At 45.8% G+C, this 20,230-nt stretch overlaps 1 protein-coding gene across 1 annotated transcript; it reads right to left on the minus strand.

Moving 5' to 3' along the window:
- Window positions 1-5,104: 5,104 nt before the first annotated feature.
- On the minus strand, window positions 5,105-6,814 carry SOWAHA (sosondowah ankyrin repeat domain family member A; the record flags this gene model as incomplete). Its single annotated transcript, XM_082624031.1, has 1 exon — window positions 5,105-6,814. The coding sequence occupies one exon, from the start codon at window positions 6,812-6,814 to the stop codon at window positions 5,105-5,107; it is 1,710 nt and encodes a 569-aa protein (XP_082480157.1).
- Window positions 6,815-20,230: the final 13,416 nt, after the last annotated feature.

The following is a 20,230-nucleotide window of genomic DNA, read 5'->3' on the forward strand; positions in this document are numbered from 1 at the left end:
TCTGTCGGAAAGAAATCCTGGCCCGCCAGTTATGGGAAGGTTGGCTCCCTTTCCTTTGCCACTAGGCCTTTGTTCGAAAGTCGTTGGCTAATGAGGAGTGGGGAGGGGGAGGCTGGGGGTGTTGATCTCGAGGATCAGTATCAAAAAGAGCCTTACGTAGTTCCCCACGGTGGAAAAGAAAGTTTCTTGGGCCTCTGTTGGGGTTCCTGTCCGCACCTCCCCAAGCCGCCTGCGCCCGCCGCCGCCTGCTGGTCCCGCCCCCAGCCCTGAGGCCTGCAGCGCCCCGCCCCGATTGAGCAGAGCGCGGTTGTTGCCTGGCAACTGGCAGCCCCGGGGCCTCCCTCCTCTCCTACTCGCCTCGTCCCGCCCCCCCCCCCCCCCGCCGTTCCTAATATGGATGTAATTAGTGCACTTTTTACCTTCTGACTGTAAATTGGAAACAGAGTAGGGAAGCAGGGTTCCGTGGTGCCCAAACCGACGCGCAGTCTGGCTGGAGCAGCCGGCTCCTCACACCACGTACCTCGGCGAGCGGCTGGCGTGAGCCTCAGGAATCCTCACGAGAACAAGTTACCTTGCTGTTCAGTCACGTGTAATTCAGAAGCTTATGAGGACATTTAGGTCAAATGTGGTCGAGGACCGCAGAGAGAAGAGGTGAAGTGCTGTAAAGCAATCCTTCCAACGACCCCGTAGCGTTACTGTCACAGCCTAGCTACAGTTTAGACAGTCATGATGGGTGTTTACCTGTTGTCTTTGAAACTTAAGTCAGCACTGACTTCTCACTAGGAGGACTTTTTCCTCCCCTTCTTGAGGAGAGGTCCAGACATCTCTCTCTCTCTCTCCCCTTCTCCTCCCTCTCTCACTATCTCTTCCTTATTTCTTCCTCCCTGCAGTAATATCTGAGGCCACCTCTGCTCCACAGGTTCAAGTCCAGAGGTGTGGCAGTTCTGGAAAGGTGACGCCAGCCACAGAGGTTCAAGGCAAAAAGCTATCTGGAGAGCGACAGAGTCTATTTATTAAACCATTTTAAAAGGTCAAATAATTTCTTCCAGGAAAAGGCAAAGAAAAGGGGGGAAATATGGGTCCTGGGTAGGCCCAGCTTTAAAACCATGTGTGGAGGGGTGCTCTCAGTCCAGAAGGCTGAATGACTGCTTGTTTAAGACTGGAAGTTGGGGGGGGGTGGGGATGCTAGAGGAATGTGCATTAAGAAAGGCATTGTGGGGCTTCCCTGGTGGCGCAGTGGTTGAGGGTCTGCCTGCCGATGCAGGGGACGCGGGTTCGTGCCCCGGTCCGGGAGGATCCCGCGTGCCGCGGAGCGGCTGGGCCCGTGGGCCGTGGCCGCTGGGCCTGCGTGTCCGGAGCCTGTGCTCCGCGGCGGGAGAGGCCGCAGCAGTGAGAGGCCCGCGTACCGCAAAAAAAAAAAAAAAAAAAAAAAAGGCATTGTGATATTTTAAATAAAGTGATATTTCCCTTTTGTGGGGAAACATTTTTCCTAGTAGAGTCACTGTTGTTGTTTATATATACAAATACTAACATGGTAAAAGAATGGTGATCATGTAGAGCAACGTCACGAATCAGAGATATTTGGTTTTGGAATGCAGCCAGATATCCCTTTGGGACCAACTCGGCACTCCTGGTAATATTACAGGATGGTGTTGCAGTTCACAGACGACTTTACCTACTCGTTCCCTGTGTTCCTTCCTCCCCACAGCCTGTAGGGTATGTACTGCCAGTTCCACAGAGAGGGAGGTGGAGCTTGGAGACTTGGGTCACTTGCCTAAGGTCACTAAATGAATAAAGAGCTGAGATGAGACCACCTTGCTTTTCTGCAACAGGACACTGTAATGGAAAAGAGCAAGAGGATGCCATCCTGACTGTGAGAGTTACTAGCTGTGAGGCCTGTACAAGTTACTTACAGTTTCTCTAAGCTTCAGTTTCCTCACTTTAAAAATCAAGATACTAACAGTGCATACCTTGTAAGGTGGTAGTTAATACCTGCAAAGTGTTTACAACTGTGCCTGGCACTTAGTAAACACAGGTCATATGTGTGTTACCCATACCCTGGTCTCCATTAGGTAGGTAACACATGCTCAAGAACAGCCTCCAGGGACTTCCCTGGTGGTCCAGTGGGTAAGACTCCACGCTCCCAATGCAGGAGGCCCAGGTTCGATCCCTGGTCGGGGAGCTAGATCCCACATGCAGGCTGCAACTGAGAGTCCACATACCGCAACTAAAGATCCCACATGCTGCAGCTAAGACCCAGTGCAGCCAAAATAAATATTTTTTTTAAAAAAAGAACAGCTTCCATCCTCCTTAGAGGAAATGTACAATTGTATTAAAAAGCTTGCTGTGGGGGCTTCCCTGGTGGCGCAGTGGTTAAGAATCCGCCGGCCAGTCCAGGGGACACTGGTTCAAGCCGTGGTCGGGGAAGATCCCACATGCCCCGGAGCAGCTAAGCCCGTGCACCACAACTATGGAAGCCTGCATGCCTAGAGCCCGTGAGCCACAACTACCAAAGCCTGCGCGTCTGGAGCCCGTGCTCCTCAACAAGAGAAGACACCGCAATGAGAAGCCCGCGCACCGCAATGAAAAAGTAGCCCCCGCTCACTGCAACTAGAGAAAGCCCGCGCACAGCAACAAAGACCTGGTGCAGCCAAACAATAAAAATAAAAAGCTTGCTGTGGACATGACTCATACACATCTACATCAGCAATTAACTCTTCCCGCATTAAGAGGAGTGATTCTCTTCCCTGTGATAATTTTAACCAGGTAAATTAGCTTAATCAATGAATAACTATTTTTTTTGTCAGTTGTTGGAAATATCCTTCCACAGGTGTACCTCCTCTTAGTCAGATATTGTTCTTGAAAACTTTCCATATGCATATCAACTGTAATTTCCTACTGACTTACAGTTTCAGAAAGTTTTAGCCTGCAAGGAAAAAGCAGTGGTTTCTAACACCTGAATTTTAGGCTTATTGATCCTAAACTCTTGCCAAATGTTTTTACTTCACTGGGCAGGCTTGCAGCACACCCTTCTGAAACACAAAGATTCATCTGGCGGTTCAAGAACCCTCCTCTGATTTAAGTGTGCCGTAAACATTAGTTATTGTTATTACTACTTTGCTGGTTTACATTTTGTCTTTCTCAAAGCTGGTCATACCTGTGTGTGTGACCTTTGTTACCCGTCTCAGTCAAGCCTCTCTTTTACCATGAAAAATCTCTAATATTTTATCCTGTCCTAGACCTTCAGCTACTGAGGTTGCTTTAATTATTGCCTCCTGCCTTTTATTTTATTTTTTTGCAGAGGCAGAAGACTTTAATTTTCATTTTGAAATAATTTATGCAGCTTAGAGTTCCAAGCTAGGAAGGTGGGAGAGGTCAGATCCAGGCCTATATTTACCTACAGTTTTTGGCTACCATATCCATGTTTAGTTGACTCCTTTTTTTTGCAGAGAAATCCAAATTCTTTCAATAGTAGAATGCTTGAAAGAGGCAGAAGGATGAGGAGAAAAGAAGTGAAAAGAAAAGCAAAATACAGTAGCAAGTGCTGTAGAATGTTTAAGGGAAGTACGTCATTACACAAGCAAGAACAAAATGGGGGACTTTATTTCATTGCTTAAATCAAAACATTCCATGAGAGACTGCCTTAAATAATTTCAGAGGCCTCACTGATACATACATGGGAGGGGAGCCCCAGTACCCTGTGCCACAAAAACTATTTGGTATGACTAATGACATGCAAACCCAATTTGCAAAAGCAGAGCATTATTACAATATGATATAAAAAGGTTGGTTGAGCAAATAGATTCCACATCTTTAAAATGGGAAAAGAGCCATTTTAATTACACTGTGTTGAAACTGGGAAATCTTGGCAATACTTAAAACCTTCTCAATTACAAATAGGAGCAAAGATACAGATGAATCAAGCCACCCCTCTCTAAGGTCACTGAGCAAAGAGATTCTGCATTTGCTATTTTGGAATAAGTTGTTTGCTTTCAGATGGCTTTTTAAAATGGATATCACGTACCTTTTGCTTGCACAGAACTTTCATATAAAATAGTTGCTCCTTAATTGTATCTGTTACTATTTAACCAGAGATTTTTCTAGTGTTTTGCTATGACATTTTTTTCTTTGAATGTTCACCTACTGCACTGAAAGGCTCAGCTGGTTTGAAAGCCACAGATTCAGAAACATGGCACAATGGTGCAATTCACAAATAAATCACACTTTAAAAAATTAAATATTCATGCCATATCAAAGTAGCCAGCCACCAGTGCCAAAGACACATGTTTATATTTCACCATAAAGACAACCACAAATTAAAAGTATTTGCCAAAGTGTCTCTTTTCTTTTCTCTCATTGTTAAATCACTTTTGCTCCCAAGATGTACTTGTTTTCTAATATTTAGCATTCTCAGTATAACTGAAATTAATTACATTCACAATGGTCACATTCTGTATTCAAGACTCTCTGGAATCTTGATTGCCTAAAATGAGGTAGATAACCATTCAAGGGTTTTGTTGGTTGGGACTAATTTCCTTTAGATTTTGATCATCTTTTTTTTTTTAAATAGAATTCCAAAATATTTAGCAAAAGATTGAAAATGTCTGAGCATTTTGGAAAAATATACTTTCAAAAGTTTTTTTTTATGAAAGTTGTTTTACCTCATTTCAATTTAAAAACAGGATAAAAGCATCAAATTACAAAAGCACTACATATCTTAAAGCTGACAATCCATCATCACACAAAGCTCTAATTCTGGCTTGGGAGTATATAGATGCAGAGGCATCGGGTTAAATCATTCAGGGGCCAGACCAGCTGCTGCCCCTTAACCTTTGATCCTAAATTTCAAATTTCCTCCAAAGTTCAATCCTGACTTCTGTAGTTCTTCATAGGAGGCTCTCACTGAGATCTTGAATCCCATCTCTGGAGAAAGATCAAGCTTCAGACAGAAGCTGGAAACGTAGGCCCACTTGGGTAAAACAGGCTGCAGTGGACAAAGTTGGAAACAAGATGGAGCCGAAGGTGTTGGACCGCCGTCTTGGGCAGGCTTAGACTGTGAGAGGCAGGCCCGATTAGAGCAGCTAAGCCGTAGCCTCAGGAACCGTCAGGTGGCTGGGGGTAGACTGGGCACTAGACCAGCCAAGGGCCCCGGAGTGGGTCGACGGGAGATTTCTGAAAAGACCTGCAGACTACTACGGGTTTTTGTCTTTTTACGAGGAGCCATGGGCGAGGCACCCAAGAATTTGCTTAAGGAGCCTGACTTCCTCATGCCTCGAGCCAGATCCTGGAGCATCAGGTCGTCGGCCAGGACGCCCAGAAACGCGCTGGTGGTGGAACTGAGGATGGTGGCGGCCACCTGCACCGGGCGCCGGGCCACAAAACCGCCACTACCACCACCGGTCGCATCGGGCTCGGTAGAACTTCGCAGGCTGGGGTCGCCAAGTAGGCGGCGCAGCGCGTACGAGGCGCCGCACGGCAGGTACTGGTAAGCGCGCCGCCCGCTGTGGTCACGCACGTGCACCTGCGCACCCAAGCGGACCACCAGCAGCACAGCTGCATCCTCGTGGCCATGCAGAGCCGCCAGGTGCAGCGGCGTGTAGCCACCGTGTGAGCGCGCGTTCACGTCGACCCTCGCACCTCCACGCCGCGCGATCTCCACCAGCTGCTGCACCATCTCGAGGTCGCCACTCTTGGCGGCCCAATGCAGGGCCGTGAAACCAGACATGAAGTCGCGTTTGGCCGCCAGGCCGAGGTCGCGTAGCAGCAGCCCGTGCAGCTGGTGGGTCCAACGGCCCCCGGCAGCCCGCACTAGCCACTCGTGTTCGGCCGGCTCCAGGGGTACGGCGGACGGCGGCGGGGCGGCGGGCACCTCCTCGGTGTCCGGGCTCAGCAGGCGAGGGCCGGCGCGCGACAGGCGCCTCAGGTGCGGGGAGCGGCCGGGGCCCAGGCTGAGGCCCAGGCCGGACTCCTCTACTGAGAGCCGCCGCAGCAGCAGCGGGGAGCTCCGTGGGCTGGGCTCCTCCGACAGCTGCCGACGCAGGCCCTGCTCCTCCGCCCGGATCCGGAGCGCCGCAGGGCCCGGGACGCAGCGCACGGGCAGCATGCAGGGCTTTTGCGGCAGCGCGCGCGGAGGGGGTGGTGGCGGCCCTTTTATCAGCCCAGGCGCAGGTTCCGGGTTTGGCGGTTCTGCATGGGGCAAAGCTGCCTCCGACGGTGCCATGGACGGTGGGGCCACGTCTGCAGAGAGTCCCTCGGGGGGCTGGGCCAGCTCAAAGGCTGTAATCTGGGGGTCCGACGGCATCCCTGCCTGCCGGGCTGGGACTAACAGCAGCCCCTTTGTCAGCTGAGTGGGCTCAGAGGCCGGAGCCCCGGGGGTGTCCTGTGGCTCTGATGGCGGAGCCGGGTCCTCAGGTGGTTCCACCGCCCTCTGCGCCGAGGCCAAGGATGGAGCCCCCGAAGCAGCGGTTTCCCCCTGTGAGTCGGAGGTGATCTTCGACGGCGGGGCTGATGCCCCCAGGGTGCTCGGGAAGCAGGAGGGAAGGGACTCTGGTCCCTCCTGGGGCCGCGGCTTCTTCCTCAGCACCACATATTTGACGCCGTCGAGCTCCTTCACCACGGCCACGTCGTTGACAAATTGCTTGAAACGGTCCCTGCGGGCGGCGCGGCCGCGTGGGTCGCCGGCATCCAGCAGCGGCTTGAAGCGGCTCAGCAGCTCAGAGTTGCGCACCTTTCCGCCGTTCTCCTGCAGAAAGCCCAGCACTGCCGCCTGGCTCACGCCGGCGGCCGCAGCGGCCGCGGCCGCGGCCAGCGCCATGGTCAGTCCGGTCCCGCAGGGGAGCCGGGGCCTCCCCCTCCCACCGACCAGCTGTTCCCGGTTGCTGGGCAGGTGGACGTCGCGGTGCCAGCTGGGACGCACTGGAGCCGGGGTACCAGGAGTCACGTCCGCCTCGGCCAGGCTCACCTGATCGTTTTCAACGAGGCGTAACGGGCGTGTCCCTGAAGCTGGACCTCGGTCACGCCCGCGCCGCGGGGCCCGGGAGTCTCCTGGAAAAATGAGCTGGGGGCCGCGGCGCGCGCGCCCCGCCGCCGCCCCGCCGGGCTCCCAGTCTTCGGGGGTAGGTTTCTGCCTTTATATTCTGTCCAATGGGCGCTGGGCTCCATCCCCCGTGCGCGGTGCTCGCCTTACCGGTGACAGCTGCCGCCAGGGACGCGGTGGGAGTGGGGGAGCGGAAATTCTCCACCGCCCCTCCCAACACGGGAATTAAAGGCGCAGTGCCAGGCTCGGCTCCGGGTTGCTAGGTGGGTGTGTTCCCCAGGGATGCCGCGGTCGACAGGCGAGGCAAGGATTTTTATTCCTTTCAGAAATATTTAACCACCACAAAATACCGGGCGATTGCTTAAAAGCAATAATTTATTTAAAGATCATCAATACCTCTTGAATTGTTGATTGCGTTTCACATAGGAAACCGGCTTCATGCAACTTGCAGTAAAGACAATTTGCTGTGCGTGGCAATGCATGTCACCCGAGGTCTGGAATTTTCTTATGATAAAATAATACATTTTCACATTGAGTTTGGGGAATAAAACCACAGGAAAACATAAAAAAGGAAAAATATCACCTGAAATCACCATTAACATTTTGACTATTTTTCTTCTCCCTCCCCCGTACACATGCATATACATGTTTATGCTTTAAAATACAAAAGTAAAATTGGAATCATGCTATGTTTTTAACAGTTCACTTACTCCACAAGTATTTGTTGCTCACCTAGTTTGTGCCTGTACTTTTTCAGATTGTGATACATCGATTAGCAAGACAGATAAAAACCCCTGACCTAATGGTGCTCCCATAGTGGGCTGGGGGGAAGGTGGAGAGGGACAAAGAGAAGTGATATGGTAATCTGAAAATTGTATAATATGCTAGAGAAATACTATGGAAAAAATAAAGCAGAGTAAAATAGAGGGGCAGGTTGCAAGTTTGAACCCTGTGTTTAGGGGGTAGGACTCACTGTGAAGGCCACAATTAAGCAAGGACTTGAAGAGATCAGGGACTTAAGTAGCTGCATAGGAGAAGCTTTTTCAGCAGAGGGACCAGCCAGGGCAAAGGTGGGATCAATTTCTTAATTTACAAACAGTACTACAAGTATATAATCAGAGGCACCGTAGTACTTGAAGAGAGCAAGACTCTGGAATCTTGCTCTCTTACACTTTTTTTAAAAATTAATTTTTATTGGCGTATAGCTGCTTCACAATGTTGTGTTAGTTTCTACTGTACAGCAAAGTGAATCAGCTATACGTACACATATATCCCCTCTTTTCTGGATTTCCTTCCCACTTAGGTCACCACAGAGCACTGAGTAGAGTTCCCTGTGCTATACAGTAGGTTCTCTCTCATTAGTTATCTAGTTTATGTATAGTATCATAGTGTATATATGTCAATCCCAATCTCCCAATTCATCCCACCCAAAATGCCACACTTGAGTCTTAGGTCTACATTGAGCTACTTGCTTGACCTCTCCGTGCCTCAATTTTCTTACCTGTGAAGGGGGAGAATGACAATAATTACACTTACCTCAACAAGTTGTTGTGAGGATTCTGTGAGAAAGTAAACATAAAGCACTTAGAACAATGCTTGGCCCACAGTAAACGTTCAAATTATTTGTAGTAGTATAGCCACTACTATTTTTCTTACTCATTGGAAAAAAAAAGAAAAGAGAGAGAGAGAACGGTCTTCCCTGGTGACGCAGTGGTTAAGAATCTGCCTGCCAATGCAGGGGACACGGGTTTGAGACCTGCTCAGGGAAGATCCCACATGCCATGGAGCAACTAAGCCCATGTACCACAACTACTGAAGCCTGCGCGCCTAGAGCCCGTGCTCTGCAACAAGAGAAGCCACCGCAACGAGAAGCCCGTGCACCACAACGAAGAGTAGCCCCCGCTCGCCACAACTAGAGAAAAGCCAGGGCGCAGCAACAAAGACCCAAAGCAGCCAAAAATAAAAATAAATACATAAATTTATATTAAAAAAACAAAAAGAGAGAGAGAACATGTGAAAGGTCCTCCTCTCCCCAATCCCATTTCCTAGAGGTAATTTCTGTCTTTTTTTTTTTTTTTTTTTTTGGCTGCATTGGGTCTTCATTGCTACTCATGGGTTTTCTCTAGCTGCAGTGAGCAGGGGCTAGTCTTCGTTGTGGTGCGTGGGCTTCTCGTTGGGTGGCTTCTCTTGTTGCGGAGCACGGGCTCTAGGCGTGTGAGCTCAGTAGTTGTGGCACACGGGCTTAGTTGCTCCGCAGCATATGGGATCTTCCTGGACCAGGGCTTGAACCCTTGTGCCCGGCATTGGCAGGCGGATTCTTAACCACTGCGCCAGCAGGGAAGCCCAATTTCTGTCTTCAGTTCTGTTTCCAGAATGCATTCAATTTAATCTTCTTTGTAACCTCGTTTTATACTATATTGTGAACATTTGCCCCAATGACAGTAACTATTCTTTAAAAATATATACGATTTTTTAAATGACAGGATCACGTATATATAGTAATACACTATTTTTTATCTTTTTAACATCTTTATTGGAGTATAATTGCTTTACAATGGTGTGTTAGTTTCTGCTTTATAACAAAGTGGCTCAGTTATATATATACATATGTTCCCATATCTCTTCCTTCTTTTTTTTTTTGCGGTAGGCAGGCCTCTCACTGTTGCGGCCTCTCCCATTGCGGAGCACAGGCTCCGGACGCGCAGGCTCTGCGGCCATGGCTCACGGGCCCAGCCACTCCGCGGCATGTGGGATTTTCCTGGACCGGGGCACGAACCCATGTCCCCTGCATCGGCAGGCGGACTCTCAACCACTGTGCCACCAGGGAAGCCCTATCTCTTCCCTCTTGCATCTCCCTCCCTCCCACCCTCCCTATCCCACCCCTCTAGGTGGTCACAAATCACCTAGCTGATCTCCCTGTGCTATGTGGCTACTTCCCACTAGCTATCTATTTTGCGTTTGGTAGTGTATATATGTCCATGCCACTCTATCACTTTGTCACAGCTTACCCTTCCCCCTCCCTATATCCTCAAGTCCATGCTCTAGTAGGTCTGTGTCTTTATTCCCGTCTTACCCCTAGGTTCTTCATGACCTTTTTTTTTTTCTTAGATTCCATATATATGTGTTAGCATACGGTATTTTTTCTCTTTCTGACTTACTTCACTCTGTATGACAGAGTCTAGGTCCATCCACCTCACTGCAAATAACTCAATTTCGTTTCTTTTTATGGCTGGGTAATACTCCATTGTATATATGTGCCACATCTTCTTTATCCATTCATCTGTTGATGGACACTTAGGTTGCTTCCATGTCCTGGCTATTGTAAATAGAGCTGCAATAAACATTTTGGTACATGACTCTTTTTGAATTATGGTTTTCTCAGGATATATGCCCAGTAGTGGGATTGCTGGGTCGTATGGTAGTTCTATTTTTAGTTTTTTAAGGAACCTCCATACTGTTCTCCATAGTGGCTGTATCAATTTACATTCCCACCAACAGTGCAAGAGTGTTCCCTTTTCTCCACACCCTCTCCAGCATTGATTGTTTCTAGATTTTTTGATGATGGGCATTCTGACTGGTGTGAGATGATATCTCATTGTAGTTTTGATTTGCATTTCTCTAATGATTAATGATGTTGAGCATTCTTTCATGTGTTTGTTGGCAATCTGTATATCTTCTTTGGAGAAATGTCTATTTAGGTCTTCTGCCCAATCCAAAAATGGGCAGAAGACCTAAATAGACATTTCTCCAAAGTAATACACTTTAATTGTTTTCTTACATTTAATAGTCTACATTGTTTCTGGTTTTTAATTCTTACGGATGGTGTTGCTTATATATAAAACTTTGTGCACATTTCTGATTAATTCCTTAGGATAGAATCCTACAAGTAGAATTACTAGGTCAACGGGAATTAATTATTTTTTAAAACTCTTGGAAACTTTTTGCTGAGTTGTTTTCCAGAAAAGTTACAGCCCCATGAAATTCCCTTGTCTTCCCCTCACTGACACTGAGTAATATCTTTTCGTTTGTCATTTTGAAAGTCAAAAAATTTGTATCTTATTCTAATTTCCATTTATTTTATTACTAATGAAGTTAAACTTTTCCCCTCGTATTTATTGTCTTTGTTCTTTTGTGACTTGCCCTTTTCCCCATTTACCCATATTTTCTTGTTAATATGTAGTTATTAACCCTTTATTATATATGTCGTAAATATTTTCCCACTTTGTCGTTTGTCCTTTAATTTTGTTTTCTGATGACACTTTCATTTTTAGACAACTAGTTTTTAATTGCAAATATTGTATCCTTTTAGCTTAAGAATATAAGTGAAAAATATGAAGGTACATCTCCCTTTTAAAGAACTTTAAAAAAAAATCAATTAATTAATTTTTTGCAGTATTTTGGCCTCTCACTGTTGTGGCCTCTCCCATTGTGGAGCACAGGCTCTGGACGCGTAGGCTCAGCAGCCATGGCTCACGGGCCCAGCCGCTCCATGGCATGTGGGATCTTCCCGGACCGGGGCACGAACCCGTGTCCCTTGCATTGGCAGGCAGACTCTCAACCACTGCGCCACCAGGGAAGCCCCTTTTTAAGAACTTTTAGCATCAGTTTACCCTGTAGCATCAAGCAGTCTACAACAGAATGACAACAATGTCCTTGGGAAAAGTCCTTGTGTTCTTACCATAGAATTATAAATGTAATCAGCTATCATTTCTCTTTAAATATTACCCCTTCTTTAAGCCCAGCTCAAATCCCACCCCAGTCAAGTCTTCTGCAACTGCCCCAGGTGTATCACCCTCTTCACTCTTCTGTAGTTTATTTCAATGAACATCTATTGGCTATCTTTGGGTGCAAGGCAGTGAGCCAAGTCTTCTGGGAAGAAGACACAACCTTCCTTTGAACAGCTTACTGCTTAGTGGAGAGAAAAACACAACTAGTTGTGTTACGTGTACAAATGAAATGAATGCTCCATGTGCTTTCTAGCAGGTAGATTCTAAGAGAGGCACCTGGGAAAATCTTCAAGAGACAGGCTGTGAGAACAAGATAGGGGAGGGCTTGGAAGTTGGACTGTGAAGGCTGAATTCAGGGTAAAGAGTGTCTAGTGTGTTTTCTATTTAGGGTATGTGTCAGAGACACAGAAGAAGATAATGTTTGAAAAGTAATCTGGGGTCATGGATGGAGGACCTTATATGCTAGTTTGGACTTTATCCTGTTTGCAGTAGAATGCCATGGAAACCTTTCTTCTTTTTCCTTTTTAAAAAGTAGCTTTAATTATTTCCTGATTATAACATTAATAATGATGTTTTCCCAATTCCCAGTAGTTTCCAAAACATGGAAAGAACAGATCACATGTTAGAGAGAACCACTCTTAATATTTTTTGGTTTACTCTCTGAGGTTTTCTATTTATATCCATAGATATATAAACAGCCATATATACCATTCTACACAGATAGAATTAGACCACTAATTGTTCCATAACCGATGCTCCCTTAGCCTGTTGTAACCAGTACTGATGTGGTGAATGGGTGGAGGAGGGGGCTCTGGAGAGGTGATGACAGGGTCCCTCTGAGAGATGGTGAGGGTCATCCAGCTAGGGCAGAAAGACAGGGATGGGTGACAAAGAAGTTTCAGGAGGAGAACTTGCATTATATTGCCTGTTTTCATTTTTAAAGTCACATTTCCTTCGTTGCCATTTTCATGTCAGTAGCTACTTTTTATGTTTTATTTTCTTAGCTTTTTCAGGACAAATTGTTGCGTCCCTTGGAAAAATCATTTCCATGATCTCATAGGTAGTGGAGCCTCAATCAACTTGGAATTTTGTTACTGCCCCCTCTCTCCAAGGGGAGGAGGGAGAAGATGCCCCCGTTAAAGATCATTATTGACTTTTGTGGTTTGAACTCATTCTGACTATGATCACTAAGAATAGGCAAGAGATTAAATACTTTGCTTGTACTGAATTGCTGGTACAAGCCAAGTTTACTGACAATGCTTAACAGGCTTCAGGCTCTGAGCTATACAAAGAAATGTGCCCAAGGTCACAGTTAATCATTGGCTGAGCCCAAACTCGAACCCCAGCTTGTCTGATTCCAAAGCTCATGCTCATTCACTGTGCAAAATTGGATCACCAGTACTTAAAACTGATGTCCTGTATGTTTAATAAATAAAGTAGGGAAGAAGTCGTCAGGTAAAAATCTAGCTTAAACCTTTATACCGTGCATCTGAACGTACTCTGCTTTAATATTTTAAATGATTAGTTTATAGTTTGAGGAGACATTAGGATGAGGACGTCAGTGGCATCCAGTTCCCCAGGCTGCTTTTAAGGCCATCGAATCAATTCTTCCAGTGACCCAGAAGTTTGCCAGTAAACATTAGGAAAATCAAACGTAAAATGTATATTTATAGCAAGGGTAAAATTCTATAATGTGTTTTGAACATGGGAGAAAGCAACAAGGACATTTTTTTCCTATCTCAGTAACTTAAATTTGGAGGAGGTCAGGGAAGATGGCCCTTTGCACTTTTAAAGGCACATTTAAAAAAATGTATAAAATTAAAACCCTTCATAACTGTATTATATTATGTTATGTTACATTGTTATATTATGTTATATTGCACTGCCTGTTCCAACCCACAATCTGCTCTGAACCACACGTCTGAGTCCCATAGAGAGCCGTAGTGGAGGCTTTATGTTTCCAACTGTCTTGTCCCTGTCATGGTGGTGTGAATAGGCCCCTTCCATTAGGCTTAGTCCACCACAGCCTGTCTCTTCTGCCCCCTGCAGGCTCACCAATGCCTGTAAGGAAGAGGAGTGTCTAGGTCTCCACCAGGCAGGGACACCAGGGACAGAGGGGGATGGGCTACCCAGAATGGCTGTAAAGGGACTTTGTCCGGATATCAAGCTTTTGCAGTACTGACTTCAGGAACAAATCATGTTTTGTTCTTGCTTACCAGCCCAGGGGAAGCAAGAGGGCCTCTTTTTTCTCATGTCTGTGACTTGTTAAGCCAGTCCTCTCTGAGGTCAAAGGGACTTTCTTTATGTCTAAATCTTGGTGACAAATGTCAGATCCTTTGCCTCTGTTATAAACTGAGTTTTCCTATCTGTGATTCATTTTTCAGGCTTCTTATCTGACTCCTCAGACTGTTGCTTGGTTGCTTGATAGGGAACAGGAGACTTGGTCCGTGAAGACTTGGAGAGCTGTGTCCCGGTCAGGTGTAGCACAAGAGGATGCCCTTTGCTGCCTTTCGTCATCCCTTCTTGGCCTGTTTTATTCTCATAGACAAGTTTTGACTTAAAAAATTATATATTTTTTTAAACCCCCGGAGAGACCTTTTGGGGCTTTCACCTGGGTCAATGTCTACATTAGGACGGCTTAGTTTGAGAGGCCTGCAAAATGTTGTTTTAAACAGTTCCTTAATTGTAAAGTAGAGTCCCTGCTTGGGTCAGGGTGGACAAATCAGCAACCCGGAGGCCGGCCTTCCATTCTATTATGGTTACCCATTCAGATGGGCTTGGAGATGACAGCACCAGATGTTTGGATATGTGAAATCTACCAACAGCGTCTGGCTTTAGAGATGGACGGGTGGCAATAGCTCAACTCTTCCCTAAACTCTTGTTGTACTAGCATGCCGTGTTTATCTTGCCTTCCATGTGGCAACGTGGGTAAAGGGAGAAAGAATCCTTAGATATCAACTTATCCAACTTCCTATTCAACGTTTCTAAGAGCTCATTAACAGAGAGCTCAAAATACAATAATTTGAAGTAAGTTATACGAAAAGGCTGAGAGTTATATGTTGATGGAGACCCTCCCTTCTAGAGGGAATGTGTTGCGGGGAGGAGTCTAGCTGAGGTCTGTGTAACAGAGGGAACAGCAAGAGGTGATGTGGGCAGGCAGTAAAGGGCTAGTTCCAGGTCCTCAGAAGATCTGCTTGCTTGCCACTTTGAGACTATCAGCTAAGTAAATATTGAACAGTTTTATTAACAGCCCTCAGAGTAATAATTCGTGACACTGAACAAGGAGAAAGAAATGGAAGATGAGCTGTGCCTCTGAGGCTGTGTGGTCTGGGGAAGGAGTCGGTAGCAGTACTGGTTTTACTATTTGATGAAACGTCAATAAAACACCAGCAGTGTTAACTGAAAACAAGGGTGATATAGGCCTCTCTTCATCTACCTATTCCCACAATGGCTCAAGCTCCCAGGAGCAAGATGCTGTGTCCTCATCAGTTAGGATATAGCTCTATGTTCAATTAATATTGATAAGGATAGAATAGCAACAGTTTGTCACTAATAGTGACTTTCATTGCTTTGATTTTTCTTTTTCAGAATGGGCTAGAGGGCACTGTCTACAGTCACTATTCAGTAGTTATTCAATATGTTCAATAACTACTGATAATGACAAAACAGTAACGATTTGTCATGCGGTAGTGACTCTCATCACTTTGTTCCTTCTCAAAAATGGTGTCAGTAAACAGCTTGGATATGTTACAACAGGTTACCATGGTTCAATAGCCTCATAATTTCAGGAGCTAGGAGTGAGGCCATGGAGAGGTCTGCCTTCCTGGACTTTTCTAAATGTAAACTTCTGGTTACCTTCTCAGATGTTGATCAAACGGAGGTGAGCACAGCATAGTAAGCAACAGAAACATCTATGCTGACCCTGTAGGACTTCAATTCCACATAGAATGGCTGGAGCAAAAGCAAGGAACAAAAATACAGAGGAGCTTGGGGCGCTCAGCCAGATGAAAGCTTCTGCATTCCCAACCAGTCTCTGAAACACAAACTATTGGGGGTTTCTCTCTCAGTGGAAAAAGGATGGAGTCTGCAACTTGGCTCTTCACACATGGCGCCGTGTTCCTTCCTCTCTTCTTCCTCTTCCATCTTCTCTTCTTTGGCAGAGATGATAGAATTTCCTGGACAAAATAATCCTTTCCTTTTTAAGTGGAAAACTTTTGGCAAAATGTCACAATGTCCTAATGTCCTCGGAGCTCAACATACTGGGCCTTAGAAAGTTTCCAGGGCAGAGACAATAAGACCACAGTCTGCACAGAGCCTTCTGTGTGGCTGCGACAGCGAAGACAAAAACCGTCATGTTCATGTTGTTGTTTAGGATTGGGCTTTTTTGCTGCTGCTTCTCTGTGGTAGTTTTTCACTATTCAGTCTAAATTTTTAAAGAACATTGTGTATGTCTCCATTAAGACAAATTGTTTACATCTCAAAGTTAACAAATTCTATGTCCTCTTTGTTATTTTCTATTTAGAAGATGTAGTGGGTTGAATAGTGGACCCCGCCACCAAAGATATGTCTACATCCCAGAACCCATGAATGTGACTGTAATTGGAAAAAGTGTCTTCGCAGATGTAATTAAATTAAGGATCCCAAGATGAGAACATCCTGGATTATCCAGGTAGGTGTTAAATCCAGTGACAAGTGTCCTCATAAGAGACAGAAGTCACAGAAGAGGAGAAGGCTATGTGAAGACCGAAGCAGAGATTGGAGTGATGCAGCCAAGGAAGCCAAGGAATGCCTGCAGCCCCCAGAAGCTGGAAGAGTCAAGGAAGGATTGTCAAGTCAAGGCTCCCCTAGAGCTTTGGCGGGGGGGGCTACAGACTAATGACACCTTGATTTCATTTATTTTTTTTATTTTTTATTTTATTTGGCCATGCCACACAGCTTGTGGGATCTTAGTTCCCCGACCAGAGACTGAACCTGTGCCCTCAGCAATGAAAGCGTGGAGTCCTAACCACTGGACCAGACGACTGGAGAATTCCCGACACCTTGATTTTTAGACTTCTGGTCTCCAGAGCCGTGAGAGAACAAGTTTCTGCAGTTTTAATCTACCCAGTTCATGATAATTTGTTATGGCAGCTCCAGAAAACTAATACAGAAGGATAGGAGGACATGGGAGATTTATCCAAATATTACTGGAATGGAAGATTCCATCCTGAAGTAGCATTCCTCAGGTTCCTAGGTCTCAGATAACCCAAGGGTATGACAAGATCTGGCCTAGGCACGTCTCAACTAAAACCCATGGCTGTAGCTGCATGTTGGAGAGTCCTGATGTGTACATCAAATTTGGGGAGCAAAAATTCCTTGACAGTATAAAGGTATCCAGACCCAGAGGAAGACTCCTCATTCTGTGAGGTATTTTATGTGGCAAGATGGTAGACCAGCAGGGTATTTTCACTCTGCTGGAGAGGTGTGTTTCTTGTTAGTTCATTCACTGAACTGGTTTCTGTCTCCTCCACCCATGACAGACTTTCACTGTCCCAGAACCTGCCACCACCTTGCAGTGCCTGCATCCCTTTGGAGTCATCTGCAGTGTGGCATTCCATGTTGTTATCACCAAGCTAAGAGTGCTGGTAAACAAGACGAAATATCTTCATACTTCTAGTTTAAGAGATAAAAATATAAAGATAATAAGTGACAGTTCCCCTATACTATAAACTGTAGCCTGGTGGGGAAGATAGACATATAAACAGACATATAAATGGAGATCTATGGGAGGATGTGCTTAGGGCCAGACAGAGATCTTCTAGCCTCCTGGGGCACCCAGGGGAGGGAGCACTTCTTCTTGGGAGAAACTAAAAGCTATTTGAGCTAATGACCAGGAACTCTGCAGGCTGAGAAGGGAGAGGTAAGCATTCTCAGAAGAGGCATCAGCATAAGCAAAGGCATATAGTATGTTTGTGAAATAGCAGGAAGCTCAGGGTGGCCAGAGAATGGGGGCGGTGGTGGTGAGAATGGAGGTGAATGAGTGCAGACACAGACTGGAGAAGGTAATTGGGGCCAGACTATTAAGGGCCTCACACAACCTCAATAACTCAAACCAATGTGTCTAAGCTGAACTGGTATCTTCTTCCCTAACCCTTCTGTCCCTCCCCCATAAAAGGGACAATCAACCACCCGGCCGGGCATGCAACGTGATTCTTCCTCACCCTCTTTAGTACTTCTTCAATCCATCCAGCTCTCTCCATTCCTATGCCAGGCTGCCATCATCTCCAGCCTAGATGTCTGCAATGGTCCTCTCGTCCCCTTGCACTCGATGTCCTTGGCTCCCAGTCGGCCTCATCTCCATTCCATTCTCTATCTGCAGCCAGAGCAAGCCATTTAGAACACAGGTCTAATCACATCACTTGGCTGTCTTTGTAAAATGCTAAACTATTTTAAATGGCTTGCAAGACCCTCTACGATATAGCTTCTAATCAACGCAACACATGCACAGAGGAGCTTATAACGGGAAGCACTTGTACCCTGACATGGCATTCCCCATCCCCAGGCCCTCTCCCTACAGAAACTCTTCCGGCTAGCTCTGGGTTTTGGTACTTCTGGTGGTCACATCCACATCCCAAGTATTATGCTTGTACTGAAGTCTCCTGATTTATCAATCTTGAATATCTTAATAGAATAAATAGGGGTTTAATTGACTTCTATTACTTTTTGTCTCCCTTCTCCATCCCCAGATTATTCCTAGTTCCTTCTCAGGTCTGTTCTGAAACCTCAAAAAATATACTTAAGCCCTAATTTCTTTCTTTATCAATCTAGGGCAGATTTACCCCTAACTTACGGCTTTGTAAGATGGGAACATTAGTGCTCCCATCCTACCATCCGCCTTCCATTGCCCAGCCATTCCTTGCCTATACCTTGACTTATACATTTGCATTTTGATGACATTTATATTCCATTTAACCATAGTGAAATCTTCCATAAGTGCTTTCTAAATTGATTCTAAAAGGCAAAACACTTTTTATTTTATTATAACCATGAAAACCCATTCACTGCAACTCACCTCTGTGCTATGTTTTATTTTGCTTCATATTTGAGTCCTGCCTTTTTGTCTATTTTTGTTTGTTTGTTTGTTTTCCTGGGAGTATAATTGCCTTTCTTCTTCTTCTTCTTTTTTTTTTTTTTGCATTCTGTGGGTTTCCCAGGTCATCAGTCATACTCTCAGTCCTATTGGATCACTCCCACCAACCTCTCTCTGAGAGCCCTCTGATCAGTCTGGCTGGTGGCTCCAGGCTTGCTGCACAGCTGTCAGCCCTTATCCCGGGACTCTCCTTGACTGCTGTCCTGGCTTGGATGCACTGTTTCTGAATGTCATATCTTTCTCTTTCTCTTGGTACCTGCTGAAGCATGCTATCAAGTAACTTCCTAAGAAAAGAAAAGATGCTTAAGCAGTAATTTTTTCTTACCTTTTTGTTGTGGAAAACTTTAAACACGTATAAAAGGAGAGAAAATAAAATAATGAACCCTCATATACCCATCAACCAGCTCCAGTAATTGTCAACTGATGGTCAATCTTATTTCACCTATATTCCTAGTTACTTCCTACTACTCCCAGATTATTTTGAAGCAAATTCCAGATATCATATCACCAGTAAATATTTAAGTATACATCTTGAAAGGTAAGGGCTCTTTTTTTTTTTTTTTTCCTCAGCCATGTCACGTGGCTTGTGGGATCCTAGTTCCCTGACCAGGGATCAAACCTGGGCCCTCAGCAGTGAGAGTGCAGAGTCCTAACCACTGGACTGCCAGGGAATTCCCAGGTAAGGGCTCTTTTAAAAACCATAATCACTATACCATTAACACACCTAAAAATTAGCTATAACTTCTTAGCGTCATCAAATAATCAGTCAGTGTTCAAATTTCCCTGGTGTATATAAATGTTTGCTGGTTTGAACTGAATCCAATTACAGTTGTTTGATATGTCTGTCTCTTGAGTCTTGTTTAATCTACGGTTCCCCTGTCTCTTTTTTCCTTACAATTTATTTGTTGAAAAAGAACTTTTTTTGTTTTTCTAGTAAAGTTTCCCACAATCTGGATTTTGCTCCTTGCATTCCTGTTGTGACGTTTGACATAGTCCTTTACCTCCTGTACTTCCTGTGGATTAGTAATAAAATCTAGAGTCTTGAGCAGATTCAAGCTTGATTATTGTGGATGCACCTTCATGCGTGGTAGCCTCTGCTTCCAAAAGGAGGCACATCATGTCTGCCTTTCTCTCTTTTTTTTTTTTTTTCGCGGTATGCGGGCCTCTCACTGTTGTGGCCTCTCCCGTTGCGGAGCACAGGCTCCGGATGCACAGGCCCAGCGGCCATGGCTCACGGGCCCAGCCGCTCCGCGGCATATGGGATCCTCCCAGACCGGGGCACGAACCCGTATCCCCTGCATTGGCAGGCGGACTCTCAACCACTGCGCCACCAGGGAG

The sequence above is a fragment of the Mesoplodon mirus genome (genome assembly GCF_964341445.2).
Source record: "Mesoplodon mirus genome assembly, chromosome: 5".
Lineage (NCBI taxonomy): Eukaryota > Metazoa > Chordata > Mammalia > Artiodactyla > Ziphiidae > Mesoplodon > Mesoplodon mirus.